This window comes from Leishmania martiniquensis, chromosome 9 (assembly GCF_017916325.1).
Source record: "Leishmania martiniquensis isolate LSCM1 chromosome 9, whole genome shotgun sequence".
In the NCBI taxonomy this organism is placed as follows: domain Eukaryota; phylum Euglenozoa; class Kinetoplastea; order Trypanosomatida; family Trypanosomatidae; genus Leishmania; species Leishmania martiniquensis.
The window spans coordinates 63440-84849 of record NC_090144.1 but is presented as its reverse complement, the minus strand read 5'-3'; the positions used below and the strand labels follow the sequence as shown (position 1 = coordinate 84849).

The window sequence follows — 21410 nt, the reverse complement described above, 5'->3', positions numbered from 1 at the left end:
GACACACTTACACACAAACCACACACACAAACTTACGCACAGACGCAGGCACGCATTGCCGCCTCTTCCCATGCGCCCCTCAACGCCGCCAACAAAGTTCTTTTTTGACTTCCCTTGTGCGTCTCTTCGCTCTCTCTTCGTTGCGTCTCGAGATAGCGGCATCTTTTCACCTTGTTCGCATCTGAAGCGACGACGGCTGAGGGGGGTGAACGAGCGGGTCCGCGTTCCCATTGAGAGCCGCAGGGAGACGGGCACACGCGCACGATGCATAAGTGTGCATGTTTCTGCGCTGAAGGGTGAGGAGGGGTAGGGAATGAGGTGGTGGTGGTGAGGCAGAGCGACTGAGAGAGGACGCGCGCACAAAGACAATCGCAGAAAAAAAGAGAGGTCCGGAGGCTGACGGGCGAGTGAGGAGAAGAGTACAAGAGCGAGCGAGGAAGAAACAGTGAAGGGTGACTCAACAGCGAACAACAGCGCACCGACGCACCGTCGCGGGACGAGGCACCGCAGGTATCCGCCGAAGCCACTGTCGCTGCCACCAAAGATACTTCACATCGATGCACTGTTTCACTTGGATACATGGAGGCTTACCACGCTGCACTACGGATGAGAGCGAGCGAGCTGGAAAGACACAGAGGGGTGAGTTAGGACTGAGCTGAAGTGAGAGGAGGAAGCGCCAATTACTCGCCAGCGACAGCAGTCGACTAACAAACGGCAGCAGCGCAAAAAAAAAAACGGAAAGGAGGACATGACTACGAGAACAAAAACATTTCATCGAGTGTGAAAGGGAGAAGAGTACACAGTGGAGAGGACGGAGCGGGAAGTCAAGAACACGAGAGAGAGACACACAGGCACACACCACATCAGAGTACAGCCGCAACGCTCTTCCTGCCCCTCTGCTACCGTCTTGCTGGATTCAAGTGTCATCCTTGTCGCACCCCTTTCAGCAGGAGGGAGACGGCAGCGCGCCAGCACCGACACTTGAGCTCGTTGCGTGCGTGCAGAGATAAGGCGCCCCCCTGCTACTGCCCACCTTTTGTTCGAAGCGCCCTTGCGCAGCGACACAACATCGGCGCAGACACATTCGTAGAGAGAGAGCAGAGGTGAAGGGGTGGGAGTGCTACGCCCAAGTCACACAACCGCCGGAGGGTCGTATGCGATGGGCTTCGTGTAGATGTAACGATACGGGTCGCTTCCAGCCGGGATCCACGGCTTGTAGGTGCTCTCCTTCATTCTCATCTCTCGCGCCCTCCTCTCTTTCACGTCGTACGGGTCCTCCTGATACTCGGGTTGTTTAATGAGCTCAGGTACAAGGGCGCCGCCAGGCACCCACGGCTTTCGGCGAGCAGCAGTGCCAGAGACCCTCTGTTGCGACGACAGGGTGCGCTTTGGTGGAAGCGGCTTTGTCAAGCTGTACACGCGGCTCACGCCATGCTCGCTCTCATCGAAGCAGCCTCCACTGTGGACGGCGTTGCGGAAGGGCGCCCCAACGTGTTTCGCAGCTTCGTACTTGCTCTGCAGCGCCTCGCGGCGCATCTTGCCCTCGTATGGGTCGGCCACGTACTCGACCTCGCCTGCTTGCGCGATCGTGAGGCCGGGGTAGCCATAGGTCCCCTTCTTGGGCGGGTTCACGATGAAGTTGCGCTTCGCCGCTGCTGTCTCGGCCCTGTAGTCGGCGGCTGCCTTGATGGGCGGAAACTCAGTTTCGTGGCGGATCGGGGCCTTCTCGCAAAAGGTGCCGTAGTAGTCGCCCTTGCCGCTGCTCTTCTTGCTCGCCCCGGCCGGGCGGAATGGCGGCGGGGCGGCGGCACCGCTATCCTGCCCCGTCTGGCCACGCGGAGACAGGCTCTGGCGAAAGGGACCGGTAAAGCCCACCGAACGGTACGGGTCGCCGGTGGAGAGCGACACGAGGGGGTCGAAGGTGGCATCGGAGATGTGCGGGTGACGTTTCGTGGAGACCACGAAAGGCGGCTGCGTCGATGCCTTGGATGTGCATCCCTCGCGCTTGTCGTACTCGTCACCGATGGAGAGGTACACCGGCGGACTAAACATTGTCGGAGCCGCGAGCGCAAATGCGAAGGCCGCGATGAGCTGAGGAGGTGCACAATCAAAGAAGTGTTTGTGTGTGTGTGTGGGGAGGGGAGGGGGCACTGTGAGAGAGCAAGAGAGTGGGAAACGTGTGTGTGTGTGGCGTCATGCCAGGGAAGAAGCAAGAGGAAGGCGAATGGTGAGGCGGCGGATGTCTGATGGAAAGCGGGTTCAGTGCCGGTGTGGTGCGCATGCATTGGGAAGAGTGAGAGGGTGAGCTACGCGGGTGGGGGGGCATCAGTGACAGGGGGGAGTTCCCCTTCTTTCCCATCCCACTCCCCCTTTGCCGTGCATCCTACTCACGCACGTTTCGCAGTGCTTGCATGAGTCGCCATCACTTCGACCCCCCCGCCGCGCCTGCCCTCCAGAACACATGTAGGCGGCCGTGCATGAACGCCCATGGCCGCGGCAGAAGAGGACTCTCAGTATGTACATCAGCTTGTGTGTGCATGTGCTACGGTGCTGTTGCCTGGCAGGAATCGAGTACGCAGCTGCCGTCATGGAGAATACGATAGGCAATCCATGGCTTCCCCGCCACCATCTGCGTTGTCGCGTCATACGACACCTCTCGCTGATAGAAGTGGATTACTGTGGTGGTGCCAATAGACGGCGCCTTGCTAAGACAGGTCGACGGCGCAGCTGCCGCTCGCTCGACCAACACCATTGACTGCACCCGCGTGCCATAGCCGCGAAAAGGCACCTTGAAGATGCTCGACTGAAAGTACGCTTCGCGCATCGCCGCGCCGCCATCGCAAAATCGGATCGAAGCGCTGCCGCCTTCGCCGACGGTGCCGCTGCTAAAGTATTCATGCAATTCCTCATCGGTAAAGCCGAGAAGGGGGTTGTTCGAGTCCAGCTGCATGCGCAGGGCCTCCGCCTCCAGCGCTGCGGATGGCATCTTTTCTGCCTCGAGCAAATCGAAGCCGCAGCGATCGCACAAGCAGGCATCTGCTAGCGCCGTTGCGATCTCCGCTACCACGGCCGGGGGCAGAGCCGCCACTAAGGAGGGGGGCTGCGCCGCTGCGATGGGATCGATCACAAGGTGCAGTGCGTCCGTAAAGAGCTGCCCAAGTCGGGCTGTAATGGGCTCACCGCGCGTGTTGTCCAAATAGCTGTTCTGCAAGCAGTGCACCTGGCCCGGCGCAATAGGGCGTCGATGTTCAGCAGCGTACCTGTTTGTTGTATACAGGATCTCCGGTGCGGCAGCGCTGGTGTCGTCAGAAGCGCTCCGCTCATGCTCTGGTGTGGCGGCATCGACTCCGCCTCGCTCGCTGGCACCACCGCCCCGACGCAGGTCGTCACACGAGAGAAGGTTGAAGCCAGCGTAGTAGGGAGGCGCTCGCAGGACAGCAGGCAGTGCCGCGACAAGGTCATCGTTCTTCGCAAGAGCTGCGTCAGTGCCCCCATTGCTCCTGTTGCCCATTGGCAGCCGCGCGGCGTCACCTGGCAGGACGCCCATTTGCAGAAAGTCTTTGATGACCACTCCGCGTGAAGTCGGTGGATCGTAGGCGAGTGTCACTCTATTCACCGTCTCGCTGCCTTGGGTGCGGGACCTCCTTCCAGTTGCCGTTGCTGCCGTTGCCAGTGCGGTCGACGTGGCACGCACCGGCACTACGGTGGTGTGCGCACGAATGTGCGAGAGCGGTGCAGCCCCGCGCCACGTTGCGGCTGTGGGGAAAAGCTTTGCGCGGTGAGCCTGGCCGTCTCTCTCACCCTCGCCAAATTGATCGCCCTCGCGTCTCTCTGAAGGGAGGGTCAGCGGTGCGGCTGGCGGGCGCCGGCAATTGGTAAGAATAGCGAACCGCCCGCTACGCGGCTCGATGCCCATCCACGACCCCCCAGCCCGCTGATCCACCGCCCACAGAAGCCCCGTGGAGAAGTCCAGTCCGAGACCGGCAGTTGCCCGTGCCAGGTCTTCATCACGATTGCCTATCAAAATAAACGGGAAGCGCTCGCAGTAGCGCGTGATGAGGGCCACAATACACATGTGCGGCGCCAGAAAGAAAGGGGCGTGTGCGTGTGCCTTTGGGGGGGGAGGGCGTACGACACCGCGCGGCCGTCTGGGCGGAGGTGCGGGTGACGAGAGGGATGGGGATAAGCGAAGAGGAGGGCACAGCGCGGTGTGTCACGGCTGCAGGCTCGTACACCTCACATACGCGGGCACCGAGCAAGCGAGAAGCCGAGAAGGAAAGGCGAGAGAAGGGGAAGACTGGCCGCGGGATGCCTGCCTGAATTCGCGCCTCCCGTATGCATGGTAAGTTCATCTGCGTACAGCATGCTGCATGTGCCAGGGAGGAAGAAGGGACGGAGCGCGAGCGTCTCCCACCAGGCCCCACTGAACGATGGTTTCTCTACTCCTGCTACGGAGGGTGAGGACGACAGCGTGCACGAGGCACCCCCCCAAAAGAGGAACACACACACACTCGCGTGGCGTTTGGGTCAGGGCGGGCAGCGCGACCCGACCGCGCACTTCGCCTCTATGTTTGCCTGCGCTTCTCGTTGGTGGCAGTGGAACTGATCCGCCCGTATCACTCCTTCCACGATTCGGTGACAGCGGGTCACAGAGACACGCAATATATGCGCAAAGGTGCGCCCAGGTGCATGCGCACAAAAGCCGGAGTGAGATAAGAGACAGAGAGTCCAGCAACCGCCACACCAAAGCGTACGCCGGATGCCGGACGAGAAACGGCGCATTAGCTCCATTGGGCTGTGAGGGGAAGGGGAGCGGCACACAAAGATGCGCCATATCCTGCATGGGTCGCCCTTCTGATCTAGGCGTTTCCTCGATTGCCACCGGCGCTTGATGCCCATCAAAATGGACTTCGAGGCGGAATCGGCTGCTGTGCATGCTGCCTCGGACCTTCGCTTGCCGACAACGCCCCAGGAGCTTGCGAGGGTTCCAACTTCAGGTACTGCGGGAACATTGATTTCTCCATGTCCCATCCGCAGCGCTGCCGCAACGCCGTGTAGACGTAGCTGTACTCCGGATTGCAATAAACAAAATACAGCACCATGACGATCATGCAAGCGCCGCGCGCGTAGGCGTGGCGGCGAAAGCGTAGCTCACCAGGAGACACGGTGCGTGTCGGTGAGAGCAAGTACGCCAGCCCCGTGGTGCGCTCCGCTTCCGCACGCCCAGTGAAGTGCCTGCTCATCCGCTTTCGTGAATGGACTCAAGATGGTGCCAAAGAAACGAGATTATGTCAAATCCTCGACACGTTGGGCCGCAGTCTTTGTCAGAGAGCCCCCAAATGTGTACGATACATATATGCGCTAAACCCACGGCAACGCCCCGCTTTGTATCCCTCGCAGCCGGAGGTGCGGACTTGGTGACCGAGCAGCGTACCTGCATACGCCCACAGAGAGAGAAAGAGGGGGGGGGGGAAATGCGTCACATCACGAAACATATACCGATGAAGCACATCGAGGAGAACACGAAGAGGGCGCGCATCAGAAAATGCAGTGCTGGAGGCCATCAGCCCACAGATGTCGACTGATCGACAAAGGTGTATGGCCACAGACTTCTGCGAGCCGCACGGGGCAGAGTTCTCTTCCAGGCAGTCGCTAACAGCCGCCGCGTACGCGGGCCGCTAACAGCACGTCGGCAATGGCCGCTTCCAAATGAATGTGTACACATGAAGCCGGAGAAGGCAAACAAGAGAGAGAAGGGGGGCGCGCAGTTCGGCCCGCCACAGCACTCTGCACATGCAAGACATCGTTCAAGGGCAAGATGGGAGGCCGAAAAGGGCAAGCAAGCACATGCACATGGAGAGGAGAGGGGAGGCAAGGCCTGTGCGCAGGCGGTGAGGCGCAGTCCATCACAAGCCGGAGAAAGGGGGGTCACGGACACCGGTCAGACGCGCCCGCCGCCAAGCAGCACAAAGAACACGAGGGGTGCAATCGATGAGATGGCAAAAAAGGCAGAAGAGAAGTCTTCGCGCGCACAGACATGCACGCGCGGCGAGCTAAGTGCAGGTGGGCGAGGCGGGTGCACTGGCCCACCTCGAAGAGGGATGCGGTGCGGCCAGGAAGCGGTGGGACAGCACACAAAGCCACGGAGGCGCACGTTCGCGTGGCGAGCTGCCACGCTGCGCTGTCGTGTTGCCGCCTCTAGTTCCACGAGCATGAGGCGAGGGGCGTACACACTGCAGCGCCCATGGAGCGCTCCGCGGTGTAGGCGACGTACAGCATGCCGTCGTCCGCCTGCTTGCACGCGTCGTGCAGCTCGCCGAGCGTCGCCAACGGCGACACGCTGCAGCCGGCAACCGTCAGCGTCACCGGCTTCTTCGCGTCCACGCCGCGGAAGCCGCGCACCGCGGCCACAAGCTGCGCAACCGTCGTCTCGCGCGCCACCGCGCTGAAGTGCGCCTTGCCGCCGCGCGTCTGCGCCTCCTCCACCACAACAGGCACAGCGTTCGCAGCGCGCAGGCTCGCGCACCTCGCGACGCGGGCCTCCAGCGGCGTCGCTGACAGGTAGGCAGGCATGGTGATGGTGGCTTGGGGAGAGAAAACAGGCGCGGGCGCAGGGGATGCCGAGGAGAGAGCGAGCAGTTAGTAAAAAAACGTGCTGCGGGTGCGCTGGGGAGTGTCAGAGAGCTCGACTGTCAAGAGAGCGGCGACAGCGCAGACGCAGGTAGCGGCATGCGGGAGAAAACGGACGGGACAGTGGACGAGGAGGAGGTTGGATGGAGAGGGAGCGAGTTTTGGCCAGCAGATTCGCGAGAGGGACGGCGCGAGGCTGCGCTGACGGAATGGAGGAGGGAGCGCTCTTTTGTTCACATTCGATACGCGCGCGCTGAGGGGCATCCCTTGCCGCATTAGCAGCGTCCCGAGGCCGAGGGCAAAGCGGGCGAAGGGGCTGAGGGCAGGCGCGGAGAAGGCCGACCGCTTTGATGCTGAGGTCCTTTGCAGAGGGCGGAGGGAGGAGGCGGGAGGTCGGGATGGTAATGCGGCTCGCACACATTCGCACATACGCACGCATACACACAAAAAAGGGGGGGAGAAAAACGCTGAAGCCGGCTGTGCACATACACTCCAACACTGGCGAACCGTTGGCGCCACACAGACTCTCTGCCCAGGCGGTGGGCATCGTGGTTGGCACGCACCCGCCGCAGTATTGAGAGATCGCGCTCCCTCGGGCAGCAGAGAGCACAGGGGACATGGCAGCATGCGTGATTGCCGACGGTGCCACGGCACGCCATGCGCGGAGGAGACAAACAAAAGCAAAGAGGGGGAAGGAGGGAGAAGTGTGTGCGGAGTCGCGTATGCCCACGGCGCACAACAATGAGCACTGACAAAATAAAAAGGCGGATGTTGGGGATGCGACGCAGAAAGAGGCGCCGGTGCGGGCAGAGAGGGGGCCGAAGGGCCGCGCCATGTGTGCGAGGAGCAGCGCGAGAAGCGGTCGTGCAGCTTGACCCGTCCACGCAACGTCATCGCATGCGCCACTCCATTTGCACACGTGCGCAGGCCCCACCCCGCCCCCCTCCAGCAAACAAAGCGGCCAGCCTGCAGGGCGGCCCACGAGTATGAGCAGTACACCTCCCAACAGCCTACGCCGGTACATCATCTACAGGTCGGCTCTCTCGCTGCACCTCGAGAACACAACAGCCTCAAATGATCACCTCCTCGGAAGAACTGCCGTCCCACGCGCACGACGCACAGGGCGTCCACACTGCAGCGCCCATGGAGCGCTCCGCGGTGTAGGCGACGTACAGCATGCCGTCGTCCGCCTGCTTGCACGCGTCGTGCAGCTCGCCGAGCGTCGCCAACGGCGACACGCTGCAGCCGGCAACCGTCAGCGTCACCGGCTTCTTCGCGTCCACGCCGCGGAAGCCGCGCACCGCGGCCACAAGCTGCGCAACCGTCGTCTCGCGCGCCACCGCGCTGAAGTGCGCCTTGCCGCCGCGCGTCTGCGCCTCCTCCACCACAACAGGCACAGCGTTCGCAGCGCGCAGGCTCGCGCACCTCGCGACGCGGGCCTCCAGCGGCGTCGCTGACAGGTAGGCAGGCATGGTGATGGTGGCTTGGGGAGAGAAAACAGGCGCGGGCGCAGGGGATGCCGAGGAGAGAGCGAGCAGTTAGTAAAAAAACGTGCTGCGGGTGCGCTGCGGTCTGGGCGCGCCCAGGGAGTGAAGCGGTGGACGTTTGCCGAGGGCACACCACGGCGCGCGCGCGCATGAAGTGACACACAGACCGAGGAAGGTAATGCGAAGTGAAGGGGAGCGTAGCGGGGAGTTGAGAGGAAGCGGCAGAGGGACGGGGGAGAGGGGTGCGGCATGCCTTGTAGGGAAGGGGCGTAACAAGTGGGGCAAGGCGCCGAGAAGCGCATCGCGCCGTGCCCCAATGCGTGAGTAGAGAAGCAGCGGCGCGCCATGCTCCTCGCACGCGCCTCACGTGCCGGGGCGGTATTGCCGGTGCAGCGCTTTGCAAAGATTCCTGGCGAATGACCACAGTGGAGAGAGGAGAAGGCGCGCGTGGCGTGGCGAGTGATGCCGCCAAGACTCAAATAGGCTGCACACTCCAGTGGCGTGCGCACAGCCGCCGCGTACGCGGGCCGCTAACAGCACGTCGGCAATGGCCGCTTCCAAATGAATGTGTACACATGAAGCCGGAGAAGGCAAACAAGAGAGAGAAGGGGGGCGCGCAGTTCGGCCCGCCACAGCACTCTGCACATGCAAGACATCGTTCAAGGGCAAGATGGGAGGCCGAAAAGGGCAAGCAAGCACATGCACATGGAGAGGAGAGGGGAGGCAAGGCCTGTGCGCAGGCGGTGAGGCGCAGTCCATCACAAGCCGGAGAAAGGGGGGTCACGGACACCGGTCAGACGCGCCCGCCGCCAAGCAGCACAAAGAACACGAGGGGTGCAATCGATGAGATGGCAAAAAAGGCAGAAGAGAAGTCTTCGCGCGCACAGACATGCACGCGCGGCGAGCTAAGTGCAGGTGGGCGAGGCGGGTGCACTGGCCCACCTCGAAGAGGGATGCGGTGCGGCCAGGAAGCGGTGGGACAGCACACAAAGCCACGGAGGCGCACGTTCGCGTGGCGAGCTGCCACGCTGCGCTGTCGTGTTGCCGCCTCTAGTTCCACGAGCATGAGGCGAGGGGCGTACACACTGCAGCGCCCATGGAGCGCTCCGCGGTGTAGGCGACGTACAGCATGCCGTCGTCCGCCTGCTTGCACGCGTCGTGCAGCTCGCCGAGCGTCGCCAACGGCGACACGCTGCAGCCGGCAACCGTCAGCGTCACCGGCTTCTTCGCGTCCACGCCGCGGAAGCCGCGCACCGCGGCCACAAGCTGCGCAACCGTCGTCTCGCGCGCCACCGCGCTGAAGTGCGCCTTGCCGCCGCGCGTCTGCGCCTCCTCCACCACAACAGGCACAGCGTTCGCAGCGCGCAGGCTCGCGCACCTCGCGACGCGGGCCTCCAGCGGCGTCGCTGACAGGTAGGCAGGCATGGTGATGGTGGCTTGGGGAGAGAAAACAGGCGCGGGCGCAGGGGATGCCGAGGAGAGAGCGAGCAGTTAGTAAAAAAACGTGCTGCGGGTGCGCTGCGGTCTGGGCGCGCCCAGGGAGTGAAGCGGTGGACGTTTGCCGAGGGCACACCACGGCGCGCGCGCGCATGAAGTGACACACAGACCGAGGAAGGTAATGCGAAGTGAAGGGGAGCGTAGCGGGGAGTTGAGAGGAAGCGGCAGAGGGACGGGGGAGAGGGGTGCGGCATGCCTTGTAGGGAAGGGGCGTAACAAGTGGGGCAAGGCGCCGAGAAGCGCATCGCGCCGTGCCCCAATGCGTGAGTAGAGAAGCAGCGGCGCGCCATGCTCCTCGCACGCGCCTCACGTGCCGGGGCGGTATTGCCGGTGCAGCGCTTTGCAAAGATTCCTGGCGAATGACCACAGTGGAGAGAGGAGAAGGCGCGCGTGGCGTGGCGAGTGATGCCGCCAAGACTCAAATAGGCTGCACACTCCAGTGGCGTGCGCACAGCCGCCGCGTACGCGGGCCGCTAACAGCACGTCGGCAATGGCCGCTTCCAAATGAATGTGTACACATGAAGCCGGAGAAGGCAAACAAGAGAGAGAAGGGGGGCGCGCAGTTCGGCCCGCCACAGCACTCTGCACATGCAAGACATCGTTCAAGGGCAAGATGGGAGGCCGAAAAGGGCAAGCAAGCACATGCACATGGAGAGGAGAGGGGAGGCAAGGCCTGTGCGCAGGCGGTGAGGCGCAGTCCATCACAAGCCGGAGAAAGGGGGGTCACGGACACCGGTCAGACGCGCCCGCCGCCAAGCAGCACAAAGAACACGAGGGGTGCAATCGATGAGATGGCAAAAAAGGCAGAAGAGAAGTCTTCGCGCGCACAGACATGCACGCGCGGCGAGCTAAGTGCAGGTGGGCGAGGCGGGTGCACTGGCCCACCTCGAAGAGGGATGCGGTGCGGCCAGGAAGCGGTGGGACAGCACACAAAGCCACGGAGGCGCACGTTCGCGTGGCGAGCTGCCACGCTGCGCTGTCGTGTTGCCGCCTCTAGTTCCACGAGCATGAGGCGAGGGGCGTACACACTGCAGCGCCCATGGAGCGCTCCGCGGTGTAGGCGACGTACAGCATGCCGTCGTCCGCCTGCTTGCACGCGTCGTGCAGCTCGCCGAGCGTCGCCAACGGCGACACGCTGCAGCCGGCAACCGTCAGCGTCACCGGCTTCTTCGCGTCCACGCCGCGGAAGCCGCGCACCGCGGCCACAAGCTGCGCAACCGTCGTCTCGCGCGCCACCGCGCTGAAGTGCGCCTTGCCGCCGCGCGTCTGCGCCTCCTCCACCACAACAGGCACAGCGTTCGCAGCGCGCAGGCTCGCGCACCTCGCGACGCGGGCCTCCAGCGGCGTCGCTGACAGGTAGGCAGGCATGGTGATGGTGGCTTGGGAGAGAAAACAGGCGCGGGCGCAGGGGATGCCGAGGAGAGAGCGAGCAGTTAGTAAAAACGTGCTGCGGGTGCGCTGCGGTCTGGGCGCGCCCAGGAGTGAAGCGGTGGACGTTTGCCGAGGGCACACCACGCGCGCGCGCGCATGAAGTGACACACAGACCGAGGAAGGTAATGCGAAGTGAAGGGGAGCGTAGCGGGGAGTTGAGAGGAAGCGGCAGAGGGACGGGGGAGAGGGGTGCGGCATGCCTTGTAGGGAAGGGGCGTAACAAGTGGGGCAAGGCGCCGAGAAGCGCATCGCGCCGTGCCCCAATGCGTGAGTAGAGAAGCAGCGGCGCGCCATGCTCCTCGCACGCGCCTCACGTGCCGGGGCGGTATTGCCGGTGCAGCGCTTTGCAAAGATTCCTGGCGAATGACCACAGTGGAGAGAGGAGAAGGCGCGCGTGGCGTGGCGAGTGATGCCGCCAAGACTCAAATAGGCTGCACACTCCAGTGGCGTGCGCACAGCCGCCGCGTACGCGGGCCGCTAACAGCACGTCGGCAATGGCCGCTTCCAAATGAATGTGTACACATGAAGCCGGAGAAGGCAAACAAGAGAGAGAAGGGGCGCGCAGTTCGGCCCGCCACAGCACTCTGCACATGCAAGACATCGTTCAAGGGCAAGATGGGAGGCCGAAAAGGGCAAGCAAGCACATGCACATGGAGAGGAGAGGGGAGGCAAGGCCTGTGCGCAGGCGGTGAGGCGCAGTCCATCACAAGCCGGAGAAAGGGGGGTCACGGACACCGGTCAGACGCGCCCGCCGCCAAGCAGCACAAAGAACACGAGGGGTGCAATCGATGAGATGGCAAAAAAGGCAGAAGAGAAGTCTTCGCGCGCACAGACATGCACGCGCGGCGAGCTAAGTGCAGGTGGGCGAGGCGGGTGCACTGGCCCACCTCGAAGAGGGATGCGGTGCGGCCAGGAAGCGGTGGGACAGCACACAAAGCCACGGAGGCGCACGTTCGCGTGGCGAGCTGCCACGCTGCGCTGTCGTGTTGCCGCCTCTAGTTCCACGAGCATGAGGCGAGGGGCGTACACACTGCAGCGCCCATGGAGCGCTCCGCGGTGTAGGCGACGTACAGCATGCCGTCGTCCGCCTGCTTGCACGCGTCGTGCAGCTCGCCGAGCGTCGCCAACGGCGACACGCTGCAGCCGGCAACCGTCAGCGTCACCGGCTTCTTCGCGTCCACGCCGCGGAAGCCGCGCACCGCGGCCACAAGCTGCGCAACCGTCGTCTCGCGCGCCACCGCGCTGAAGTGCGCCTTGCCGCCGCGCGTCTGCGCCTCCTCCACCACAACAGGCACAGCGTTCGCAGCGCGCAGGCTCGCGCACCTCGCGACGCGGGCCTCCAGCGGCGTCGCTGACAGGTAGGCAGGCATGGTGATGGTGGCTTGGGGAGAGAAAACAGGCGCGGGCGCAGGGGATGCCGAGGAGAGAGCGAGCAGTTAGTAAAAAAACGTGCTGCGGGTGCGCTGCGGTCTGGGCGCGCCCAGGGAGTGAAGCGGTGGACGTTTGCCGAGGGCACACCACGGCGCGCGCGCGCATGAAGTGACACACAGACCGAGGAAGGTAATGCGAAGTGAAGGGAGCGTAGCGGGGAGTTGAGAGGAAGCGGCAGAGGGACGGGGAGAGGGTGCGGCATGCCTTGTAGGGAAGGGGCGTAACAAGTGGGGCAAGGCGCCGAGAAGCGCATCGCGCCGTGCCCCAATGCGTGAGTAGAGAAGCAGCGGCGCGCCATGCTCCTCGCACGCGCCTCACGTGCCGGGGCGGTATTGCCGGTGCAGCGCTTTGCAAAGATTCCTGGCGAATGACCACAGTGGAGAGAGGAGAAGGCGCGCGTGGCGTGGCGAGTGATGCCGCCAAGACTCAAATAGGCTGCACACTCCAGTGGCGTGCGCACAGCCGCCGCGTACGCGGGCCGCTAACAGCACGTCGGCAATGGCCGCTTCCAAATGAATGTGTACACATGAAGCCGGAGAAGGCAAACAAGAGAGAGAAGGGGCGCGCAGTTCGGCCCGCCACAGCACTCTGCACATGCAAGACATCGTTCAAGGGCAAGATGGGAGGCCGAAAAGGGCAAGCAAGCACATGCACATGGAGAGGAGAGGGAGGCAAGGCCTGTGCGCAGGCGGTGAGGCGCAGTCCATCACAAGCCGGAGAAAGGGGGTCACGGACACCGGTCAGACGCGCCCGCCGCCAAGCAGCACAAAGAACACGAGGGGTGCAATCGATGAGATGGCAAAAAGGCAGAAGAGAAGTCTTCGCGCGCACAGACATGCACGCGCGGCGAGCTAAGTGCAGGTGGGCGAGGCGGGTGCACTGGCCCACCTCGAAGAGGGATGCGGTGCGGCCAGGAAGCGGTGGGACAGCACACAAAGCCACGGAGGCGCACGTTCGCGTGGCGAGCTGCCACGCTGCGCTGTCGTGTTGCCGCCTCTAGTTCCACGAGCATGAGGCGAGGGGCGTACACACTGCAGCGCCCATGGAGCGCTCCGCGGTGTAGGCGACGTACAGCATGCCGTCGTCCGCCTGCTTGCACGCGTCGTGCAGCTCGCCGAGCGTCGCCAACGGCGACACGCTGCAGCCGGCAACCGTCAGCGTCACCGGCTTCTTCGCGTCCACGCCGCGGAAGCCGCGCACCGCGGCCACAAGCTGCGCAACCGTCGTCTCGCGCGCCACCGCGCTGAAGTGCGCCTTGCCGCCGCGCGTCTGCGCCTCCTCCACCACAACAGGCACAGCGTTCGCAGCGCGCAGGCTCGCGCACCTCGCGACGCGGGCCTCCAGCGGCGTCGCTGACAGGTAGGCAGGCATGGTGATGGTGGCTTGGGGAGAGAAAACAGGCGCGGGCGCAGGGGATGCCGAGGAGAGAGCGAGCAGTTAGTAAAAAAACGTGCTGCGGGTGCGCTGCGGTCTGGGCGCGCCCAGGGAGTGAAGCGGTGGACGTTTGCCGAGGGCACACCACGGCGCGCGCGCGCATGAAGTGACACACAGACCGAGGAAGGTAATGCGAAGTGAAGGGGAGCGTAGCGGGGTTCACGCGGTGATGGCAAGCAGGGCCGAATGAGTGTTGTCGTGGAGAGGGTCCACGGTGTGGTATCGTGCCGGGAAGTGTTCGGTAGGTAAGGCGAAGGCGAAGCGAAACAGGAAGGAGGAGGAGGGGAGGCGGTGGGACGCAATTCGGTGTCGATGTGGCGACCATGACCGGCGGATACGCGAAGTGCACGCATGAAAGTGTTGGGGGGAGGGTCACATCTCTGACATGGCATCACCACCGTAAGCTGTTGTAGGACAACGAAAGGGACGGTGGGAGTGGGCGGCAGCTGCTGTGGTGCCTTCGTAAGCGCGACAGGAGCAGAGGCGACGCTGTGGGGTGGCGGAATGATAGATGTACAGCTCTGTGCTTTGGAGCGTTACTTCGCTCTTCGTTTACCTCATCGGATGAGGGGCGATCTTAAAGCAGTGCCGCTGAGGGGAGGCGGTGGGGGTCCGGGCCGGTGGGTCTCTCTCTCTCGGTTCGCTAATCGGTGACGTCTGGGAGGACAGCGGCACTTGAGAAGGCACACGAAGGAAGAGAGAGGCGCTGTGGGGCTCTCATCGTGTATCCACGGACACCGCATGCTGCGGCAGGCACAGGTAGGGACGAAGGCGAGAGCTGTGCGACTCTCCTCCCCCTCCCCTCACAGAGCTCGTCCACTACTCCTTGCGCTTCTCTTCGTAGCAAATGTGGTTGAACTGATGGGCGTGCTGCTGCTGGCGGAACTGTGTGCGGCACTCTTTCCCATAAAAGCACTTCGGCCGCTGCGTCACGGACTCCGGCAGCTCCTCGGGTGCGATTTGACGGCGGTAGTGGAAGAGTAGCCCCGCAAGAACCACTGCTACGCACCGCTGGCACACGGGCGAGTCTGCCCGAAGGGCGCCGTTGATAAGCACCATGTCAGGAGCCCATTCCCCGCTCTCCAGCTTGGCCAGTGCCGCCGACCACACGTCCTGCAGAAGAATGCGGTGCGAGGCGAGGTAGCTGCAGAGAATGTCCTGCTCGATTGTGTTCCCGTTAAAAGTCTGCGGCGGCAGCTCACTCGGGGGCTGGTGCTCTTTGAAGGGCTTAAACGACGTCACATGGCTGCGTGCGCAGCCGCCGTCCTTGTAGAGGTCACAAAACGCTAAGCTGCAAACGTGGCAGCGCTGCGGTCGTCCACACAGCGGGCGCTCGGGGAAGCAGGAGCTACATGCTGAGCATCGAAGATGAGGGCCACGGACTGGGCACTGAAAACCGTCGATGCGGCTCGGCATGTCGCACTCGGCGCATCGAGGGCCAGCAAGGGGCATGACGTAGCCAAAGGTCAGTGCCGAGTGGCGCGCAGTAAAGGCAGCGTCACAATCCCTGCCGCTGTGGGGCTCGTGCTCGCTCTCATCCTTGTTTTCACTATCGCTGCTGCGACTGCGCTTCCCAATCGTCATGCCTGACGGGGGGATCTTGTCGGCAGCGTCCAGCTGGGCGAGCTCCTCCGCTGGGCGGCGACTGCTCGGGTCTGCGAGCAGGAAGTTCTCTGCAGAGCTCTGCAGATGATGGGTCGGACGAACGTCAGTAATGCTCTTGTGGCACTGGGGGCATGTGTGTTCCTCTCCCTGCGCCATCCAACGGCTTATACACCCCGCACAGAAGACGTGCATGCAGGGCCGAACGGAGCACGGCCGGTGAAAAACGGCTTCACAGATGGAGCAACTCAGTGACGCCTTCACGGAGGCTCGCGTGGTCTCCTGCTTCAGCCGCTGAAACATGTAGCCGACGCGACCGTTCGCAGCCATGTCTACCATAGCACTACCTGACGCCTGCTCATCAGCGACAACGTCGACGGGCCGCGTCAGTGCGACCAGGTCACCATTCTGCAGTGCCACCCGCTCCCCCTTCACCACTCGAGTGCCATTGCGGAAGGTTCCGTTCGTCGAGGTATCGCGCAGCTCCACACGCAGCGTCACCGGATTCACAAACAGTTCGCAATGCCGCGCCGAAAGCTTGTCGCTGGCGTTGATGCGGTACACCTCGGAGATGTCTTTCCCGCGGCCGACTACAACACATCCGCTATCTTGATGGAGGTCAAGCGTAGGAAGTCCGGGGTAAACCGGCACCAGGCGCGCTACCAGTGGCTGCTGCAGGGGTGGGGCGGCGAGGTCGAACAGGTCGGCCTCAGCAGCCACTTCATCCGCAAAAGAGTGCTGCACCGCTGTGCCTTCGCACGAGGGACCTGGGGAAGCACGATCTGACATCACCAAGTGCGTGCGGTGCGGGAAAGGGCGGCAGGCAGCCAGGAAGAGTGGCTAACGTCAACTATATGCGCGTATGGGGAGACGCGGTGTGTGTGTGGGGGGGGGAGGGGGGCAGCGGTATGCGCATACGTGAGTACATGCTCAGCCGTACGCAAAGATACGCAAGGTGGGGAAAGAGGAAGGGGCGTTGCCAGCGAAGGTGTGTGTGTGTGTAAGAGAGCGACCAAAGGGCCAGAGAGAGAGGCGGAGGAGGAGGAGGAGGGGGGGGGCGGGGAGGGATACGAGGGCGTTGGACAAGCCCGCACAGACACCATCCGTCCTTCTACTCACAGCACCCCAAAAACATCGAGGGTTCGAAAGGAGGCGAAGCGGCACCTGTGGTGAGATTTGTCCGCCACTTTGAAACCCTTCCAGAAGCACGTCTCGAGTGTTGCGTGAAGAGGGTGCCCTCTCCATCCGCTCCGGCTCTTCACCTCTGCGGAACGAGCGGGGGGAAGGTATCTGTAGCGGAGAAGGGTAAGCGAGTCGCGCGCACAGTGCCTTTCTCGCATCCCTTTCCACACGAAGACGAGCAACTGTCTCTCTTGGTTGTTGGTGGAAACATTTCGTCGGCTGCATTGCCGAGAGGCACTCGGACTGGAAAAAAAAGCTAAAGCGCTGACTGTACAAGTGAAACTGAATAGCACACGCAAGGAAGAGAGCAAAGAATGCAGCAGGGGGGAGGGAGAAGGGACCAGAGGCGATGCGGCAGACCCCTACACACAAACGCAGGCGTGCAAGACTGTCTCCGTGAACAGCGAAAGCGCCAGTATAGGGCGTGACTGCCGCGCCTTTACCTCTTCCGCTCTTTTGTTCCTGCCGGTCCTCCACCGCATATCGTATCAGTTCCGTAGGAGAAGGCTGGGAGAGGAGGTGTGTGTGTGTGTGTGCGTCACCGGAGCTAATCGCAACGAGGCAGCACGAGTGGTCTGCGAACCGGCTCATTCACACAGCCGTGCACAGCTGTCTGCTCGTAGTGGTACACATCGGCCCACCCGTCGCAAACGCGACTCGGAGTCGTGATTAACAACACATACCACCATGCGCTGAGTACGAGTGAGTCAGTCCTTCTTTCTCCTCCGGCCCGGCGTGTCCTCTCAGTACCAATACCCCAACGAACACAGAACTACACACGCGCACGTGAGTTTACCCGCATCCGCTCTCCCCATCTCCCTTTCTACAGCCCTCCTTCCTCCGGCCGCCCCTCAGTCTCTGCGACCGCGTCTCGCTAAGCGCGTCAGAGCTCCGCATGGAGAAGTGACAGATAAATTGAGAGGAAAAAAATGAGAGGCAAACAAACATGAACGGAATGGAATGCGGCCGCGGGGGCATGTGGCCACATCTGTACACACACAGACAGACAGAGAGACAGACAGGTTGGTAAGAATACATGTCGAGACCAGCGATACCGATGTGCGCACTGCATTGAAGGATGCGTGTGCTCGAGCGTTTATCCCTACGCGAGCACGAGCGACGCACTTCCACCACAGACACCCAAGTGCAGGCGGAGCATGCCGTGCGCAGCTCTCGAGGTACACATTGCACTCTCTGCACCGGCATCCCGAACAGCCGCGCCCCACGGAACGCACGTCCAGAGGCACGAACTCTACGTAGGTAGCGCTTGTGCAGACAACAAACGGGTATCCCCAGCGAGACGCGTGGCCTCCCCTCCCCAGCCCCGCCGCCTAGGCCTGCATAGCTCCCTGTCTTCTTCACATAGCGCCACCGTTGCGGAAGCGGGTGGCGTGCCGGCAGCACCTTAGCCGGCACGCCCCGCGTGGATGTCATGCGCCGGCGACTCCTCTTTCGCTTCCTCCGCAGCCTTTTCCGCAACTACCGCAGGCGGCCTTGCCGTCCCGCGCTGCAGTTGGCGAACATGCTGCGTGTGGAACCTGCGCGCCTCGTTCAGGTTTTCGATTCTGTTATCGAACTCCGCCAGTTGCTGATCGGCATCGGCAAACATATGGTGAAACATTCGAAGCTGTTGGAGCTTCTCCTCAACGTCGCGCTTCTCTGTGAGGAGGCTGGCGTGCTCAGGCTGGCCCGGCTCGGTGGCTTGCAGCTCCGCTTGGACCTGCGCGAGCCGACACGTAGAGCCTTCCTTTGCACGGTGCCACTTGGGAGCATCAGTGGCTCGAGCGGCCAGCAGGACGCGGCGGTACTCGAGCAGCTCTGTCAGCTCCTTCTCCATCCGCTCCAAGTCTTGCAGCTCCCGGTTGATCGTCGCCTGTGTCACGTCGCCATCGTGCGAGCTCGTCAGGGCACCGCCCATGCTACCGCTGAGCTCGTCTACACACTGTATCGAGGGTGGTGTAGCGTGACAGTCCTCTCGAATGCCGAGGATGCGCAGAGAGGTGTTGGCGACGGCAGACGATGGTGGACTGGCTTTGGCGGAGGAAGAGGACGGCATGGGAGACGGCATCTTCTCCGGTGGCTGATGGTGAAGACACGCAGGAGAAGGCATCCGCTGCTGGGGATGCATCAGCTGCTCCTGCTGCTCCGCCAGCTGCTTGCGCGCCTTCGCAATTGCGGCATCTTTGCGCTCCATGCGCTGATGCAGCAGCGTCATCTGTGCAGTGGTCAGTTGCAGCTGCTTCTGCAACTGCGCAACCTCCTGCTGATGGGCAGCGTTGAGCTGCCACGACGCCTTCTGAGTCGCACGCACACGCAGCCGCTGCCGGGACACCTCCTCGCGCAGCTCCACCACCTTCTCTCGCAGCTGGCGGGTCTTGTCAAGATCTGCCTGGTGCTCACGCATCCGCTGCGTCGCCTCTTTGACGCGGCGGCGGTAGTCCGAAACCTTTTCTTCAGCGCGGCGGAGGCGCTCTTCGTAGGTCGCGAGCAACTTTTCTTTTTCCTGTTCTCGCTGCTCACGCGCCATCTCGGACTTCTCCAGATGGGCCTCCGCCTTGCGCAGCTCTGCGCGCAAGTGCGCCTGGCTACGAAGGGTGCGCTGTAACCCCATCTCGTATTGCGCGAGCTGGGCGGAAGCGTCGCTGTTCTCCTCATGTAGCCGAGGGATTTGGTCTTCCTTCGCAACGATTTCGTCCGTGAGCTGCTGCAAGACGGGGTCGCTCATACCATCAGTTGAGGCAGCAGCGAGGTCGCCGTCACTGCAGACGCCATCACACCCAAGGGCAGCCTCAAGTCGAACCGTGTCGCGCACCTTTTGAGACCGCATTGCTGCCAGCGCCTCTCGCTCGTCCTCCAGCTGCTGAAGACGTGCCATGTTCATCGTGAGGCGAGTGCGGGGGCTGAGTGAAGTACCGGGCACGTCCCCCATGTCACCGCCCGCCGTGCTCTCGGTGGACCCGCCCCTTTCCAGGACCACAGCACTCGCTGCTTCCAGCTTCGCTATTCGCACCTCCAGCGCCTTGCGCTTCTCCACTTCGATCATGGCAGTGTACTCGGCATTGAACACGTCGTTCTCAAGCCGCTGTGTCACGTGGCGCTCCTGCAGTAGGAGATTACGTAGGCGCTCCACCTCCCGCACGAGCTCCGCCGAAGGGGAAGGCATGGCTGCCCTCTCAGGTGCTCCGGCGGCGCATCGCGGGCATGCGCCACTGGCGGCGGCAGCGCTACCTAAGCGGTGCTGGGCGTCCTCTAGCTGCTCCCGTAGCAGCGCAATGGTCCGCTGAGCATCCACTGAGGTAGTCACCGCCATGACCGCCAAGTGCGGATCGATTTGGATGCGCTTCGCCCGGTATGCGTACTTGAGCGTGTTCAGCGTCTCCTCCAGTGACGAGGCGTGCTGAGAGATGCATGCGATCATTGCCGTGCGTGCGCCTCCACCCAACATCGGCTGCAGCAGGCGCGTCAGCTTGGAAGAGCGGTACGGCACGTGGGCCTTCTTCTCACAGAGCGCTACGATTACGTTGCCAAGGGCCAGCAGCCCAGTGTTGATGTTGATGCCTTCCCGCATGCGCGCGGCAACAGCGCTACTGGGCAGAAGACTCGCATCAAACGAAGCGACTGAGTTTCCGTGCCGATCGCACGGGCTTGCGAGCCCGAGAGACTTCTTCAGGCGTTCGCTCCCGGCCAAGTCCACAAAACAACAACGCGAGCACACACCGCGTCGCTGCAGTGTTAGCGTCACGATGCAGTGCGATCGCGAACTTGTCGCATTGATCAGCGTCGAGGCCGTCTTTCGATTACCGATGGCGCTGTCGATCAGCGTGAGCAACTCGGCGTCGCTGAACACCTGCGCCTCGGTGAGGCCCACAGCGTAGACGCCCCCATGCGGGTCCTCGCGGAGGGCGAGGGAGTTGCTCGGGTACGAGCTAGCCGGCGCAGACGCGCGTCGCTGGAATGGCCTCTGCTCTTGACGTACGCTGCAACCCTGCGTAGAGTGCCTTCGTGGTGCAGGAGCACCTACAGCTTGCGAGACAGTACCGCCCAGCGCCATCGCCGGCGGCCTCGCAGACGGCAACGCCTGCGAGGCAAGCAGGTCGCCGATGGACTCATTGTACACCTCCAGGACGCTGACTGTCATGGAGAACATCGTGTTCGGGTTAGCTGTAGCGCTGGAGCTGGTGAGGGGGGCAGTGCCATACCCGTTGCCCTGCGCTAGATCTGCATCCTCAGCGAGGCGACAAAAGATCTCCTGCACGGTGTCGCTAAGCAGCGCTGCCATGGTGAAGGTCTTGCCAGCACCCGTCTGCCCATACGCAATGGTCGATGCATGAAAGCCGCTCAGAAAGGAGTCCGCCAGCGGCTGCCCTAATGCGACGTAGACGTCATCAGACGAGGCCGTCTCGCTGAAGACACGGTCGAAGGCGAATGGACGTCCAGTGCCAACGGTGATTTGGGTATTCGACACCGTAACACAGCTGGTCTTCTCCTCGTGCGGCAGAAACGGACGCACCCGCACGGCTACGGTAATGCGCTCTGCCATCCTTCGTCGTGCCAGCGGGGGCGCGGTGGGGGTTGTGAGGCAAGCGTTAAGCGCTGGGATCCTCTCTGTCTGTCCTCTACGTATGCTGCCTCGCGCCAATGTGTCGACGGGCGCCTGCTTGCTCAGACGTCTGTTGATCTGTGCGCTACAAATCACCACTGAATATATGCAATCCC

The 21410-nt window shown here is 62.8% G+C and overlaps 5 protein-coding genes across 5 annotated transcripts; all 5 read right to left on the bottom strand.

Moving 5' to 3' along the window:
• Positions 1 to 1131: 1131 nt before the first annotated feature.
• LSCM1_07538 (uncharacterized protein) lies at positions 1132 to 2052 on the bottom strand (the record flags this gene model as incomplete). The annotated part of the gene is made up of 1 exon (XM_067324905.1): positions 1132 to 2052. One exon carries the CDS (start codon positions 2050 to 2052, stop codon positions 1132 to 1134), a length of 921 nt encoding a protein of 306 aa, XP_067180750.1.
• Positions 2053 to 2542: 490 nt separating this feature from the next.
• On the bottom strand, positions 2543 to 4075 carry LSCM1_07537 (uncharacterized protein; the record flags this gene model as incomplete). The annotated part of the gene is made up of 1 exon (XM_067324904.1): positions 2543 to 4075. One exon carries the CDS (start codon positions 4073 to 4075, stop codon positions 2543 to 2545), a length of 1533 nt encoding a protein of 510 aa, XP_067180749.1.
• An 823-nt stretch (positions 4076 to 4898) lies between these two features.
• Positions 4899 to 5243, bottom strand: LSCM1_07536 (uncharacterized protein; the record flags this gene model as incomplete). The annotated part of the gene is made up of 1 exon (XM_067324903.1): positions 4899 to 5243. The coding sequence occupies one exon, from the start codon at positions 5241 to 5243 to the stop codon at positions 4899 to 4901; it is 345 nt and encodes a 114-aa protein (XP_067180748.1).
• Positions 5244 to 14729: 9486 nt separating this feature from the next.
• Positions 14730 to 16301, bottom strand: LSCM1_07535 (uncharacterized protein; the record flags this gene model as incomplete). Its single annotated transcript, XM_067324902.1, has 1 exon — positions 14730 to 16301. One exon carries the CDS (start codon positions 16299 to 16301, stop codon positions 14730 to 14732), a length of 1572 nt encoding a protein of 523 aa, XP_067180747.1.
• Positions 16302 to 18099: 1798 nt separating this feature from the next.
• On the bottom strand, positions 18100 to 21234 carry LSCM1_07534 (uncharacterized protein; the record flags this gene model as incomplete). The annotated part of the gene is made up of 1 exon (XM_067324901.1): positions 18100 to 21234. One exon carries the CDS (start codon positions 21232 to 21234, stop codon positions 18100 to 18102), a length of 3135 nt encoding a protein of 1044 aa, XP_067180746.1.
• Positions 21235 to 21410: the final 176 nt, after the last annotated feature.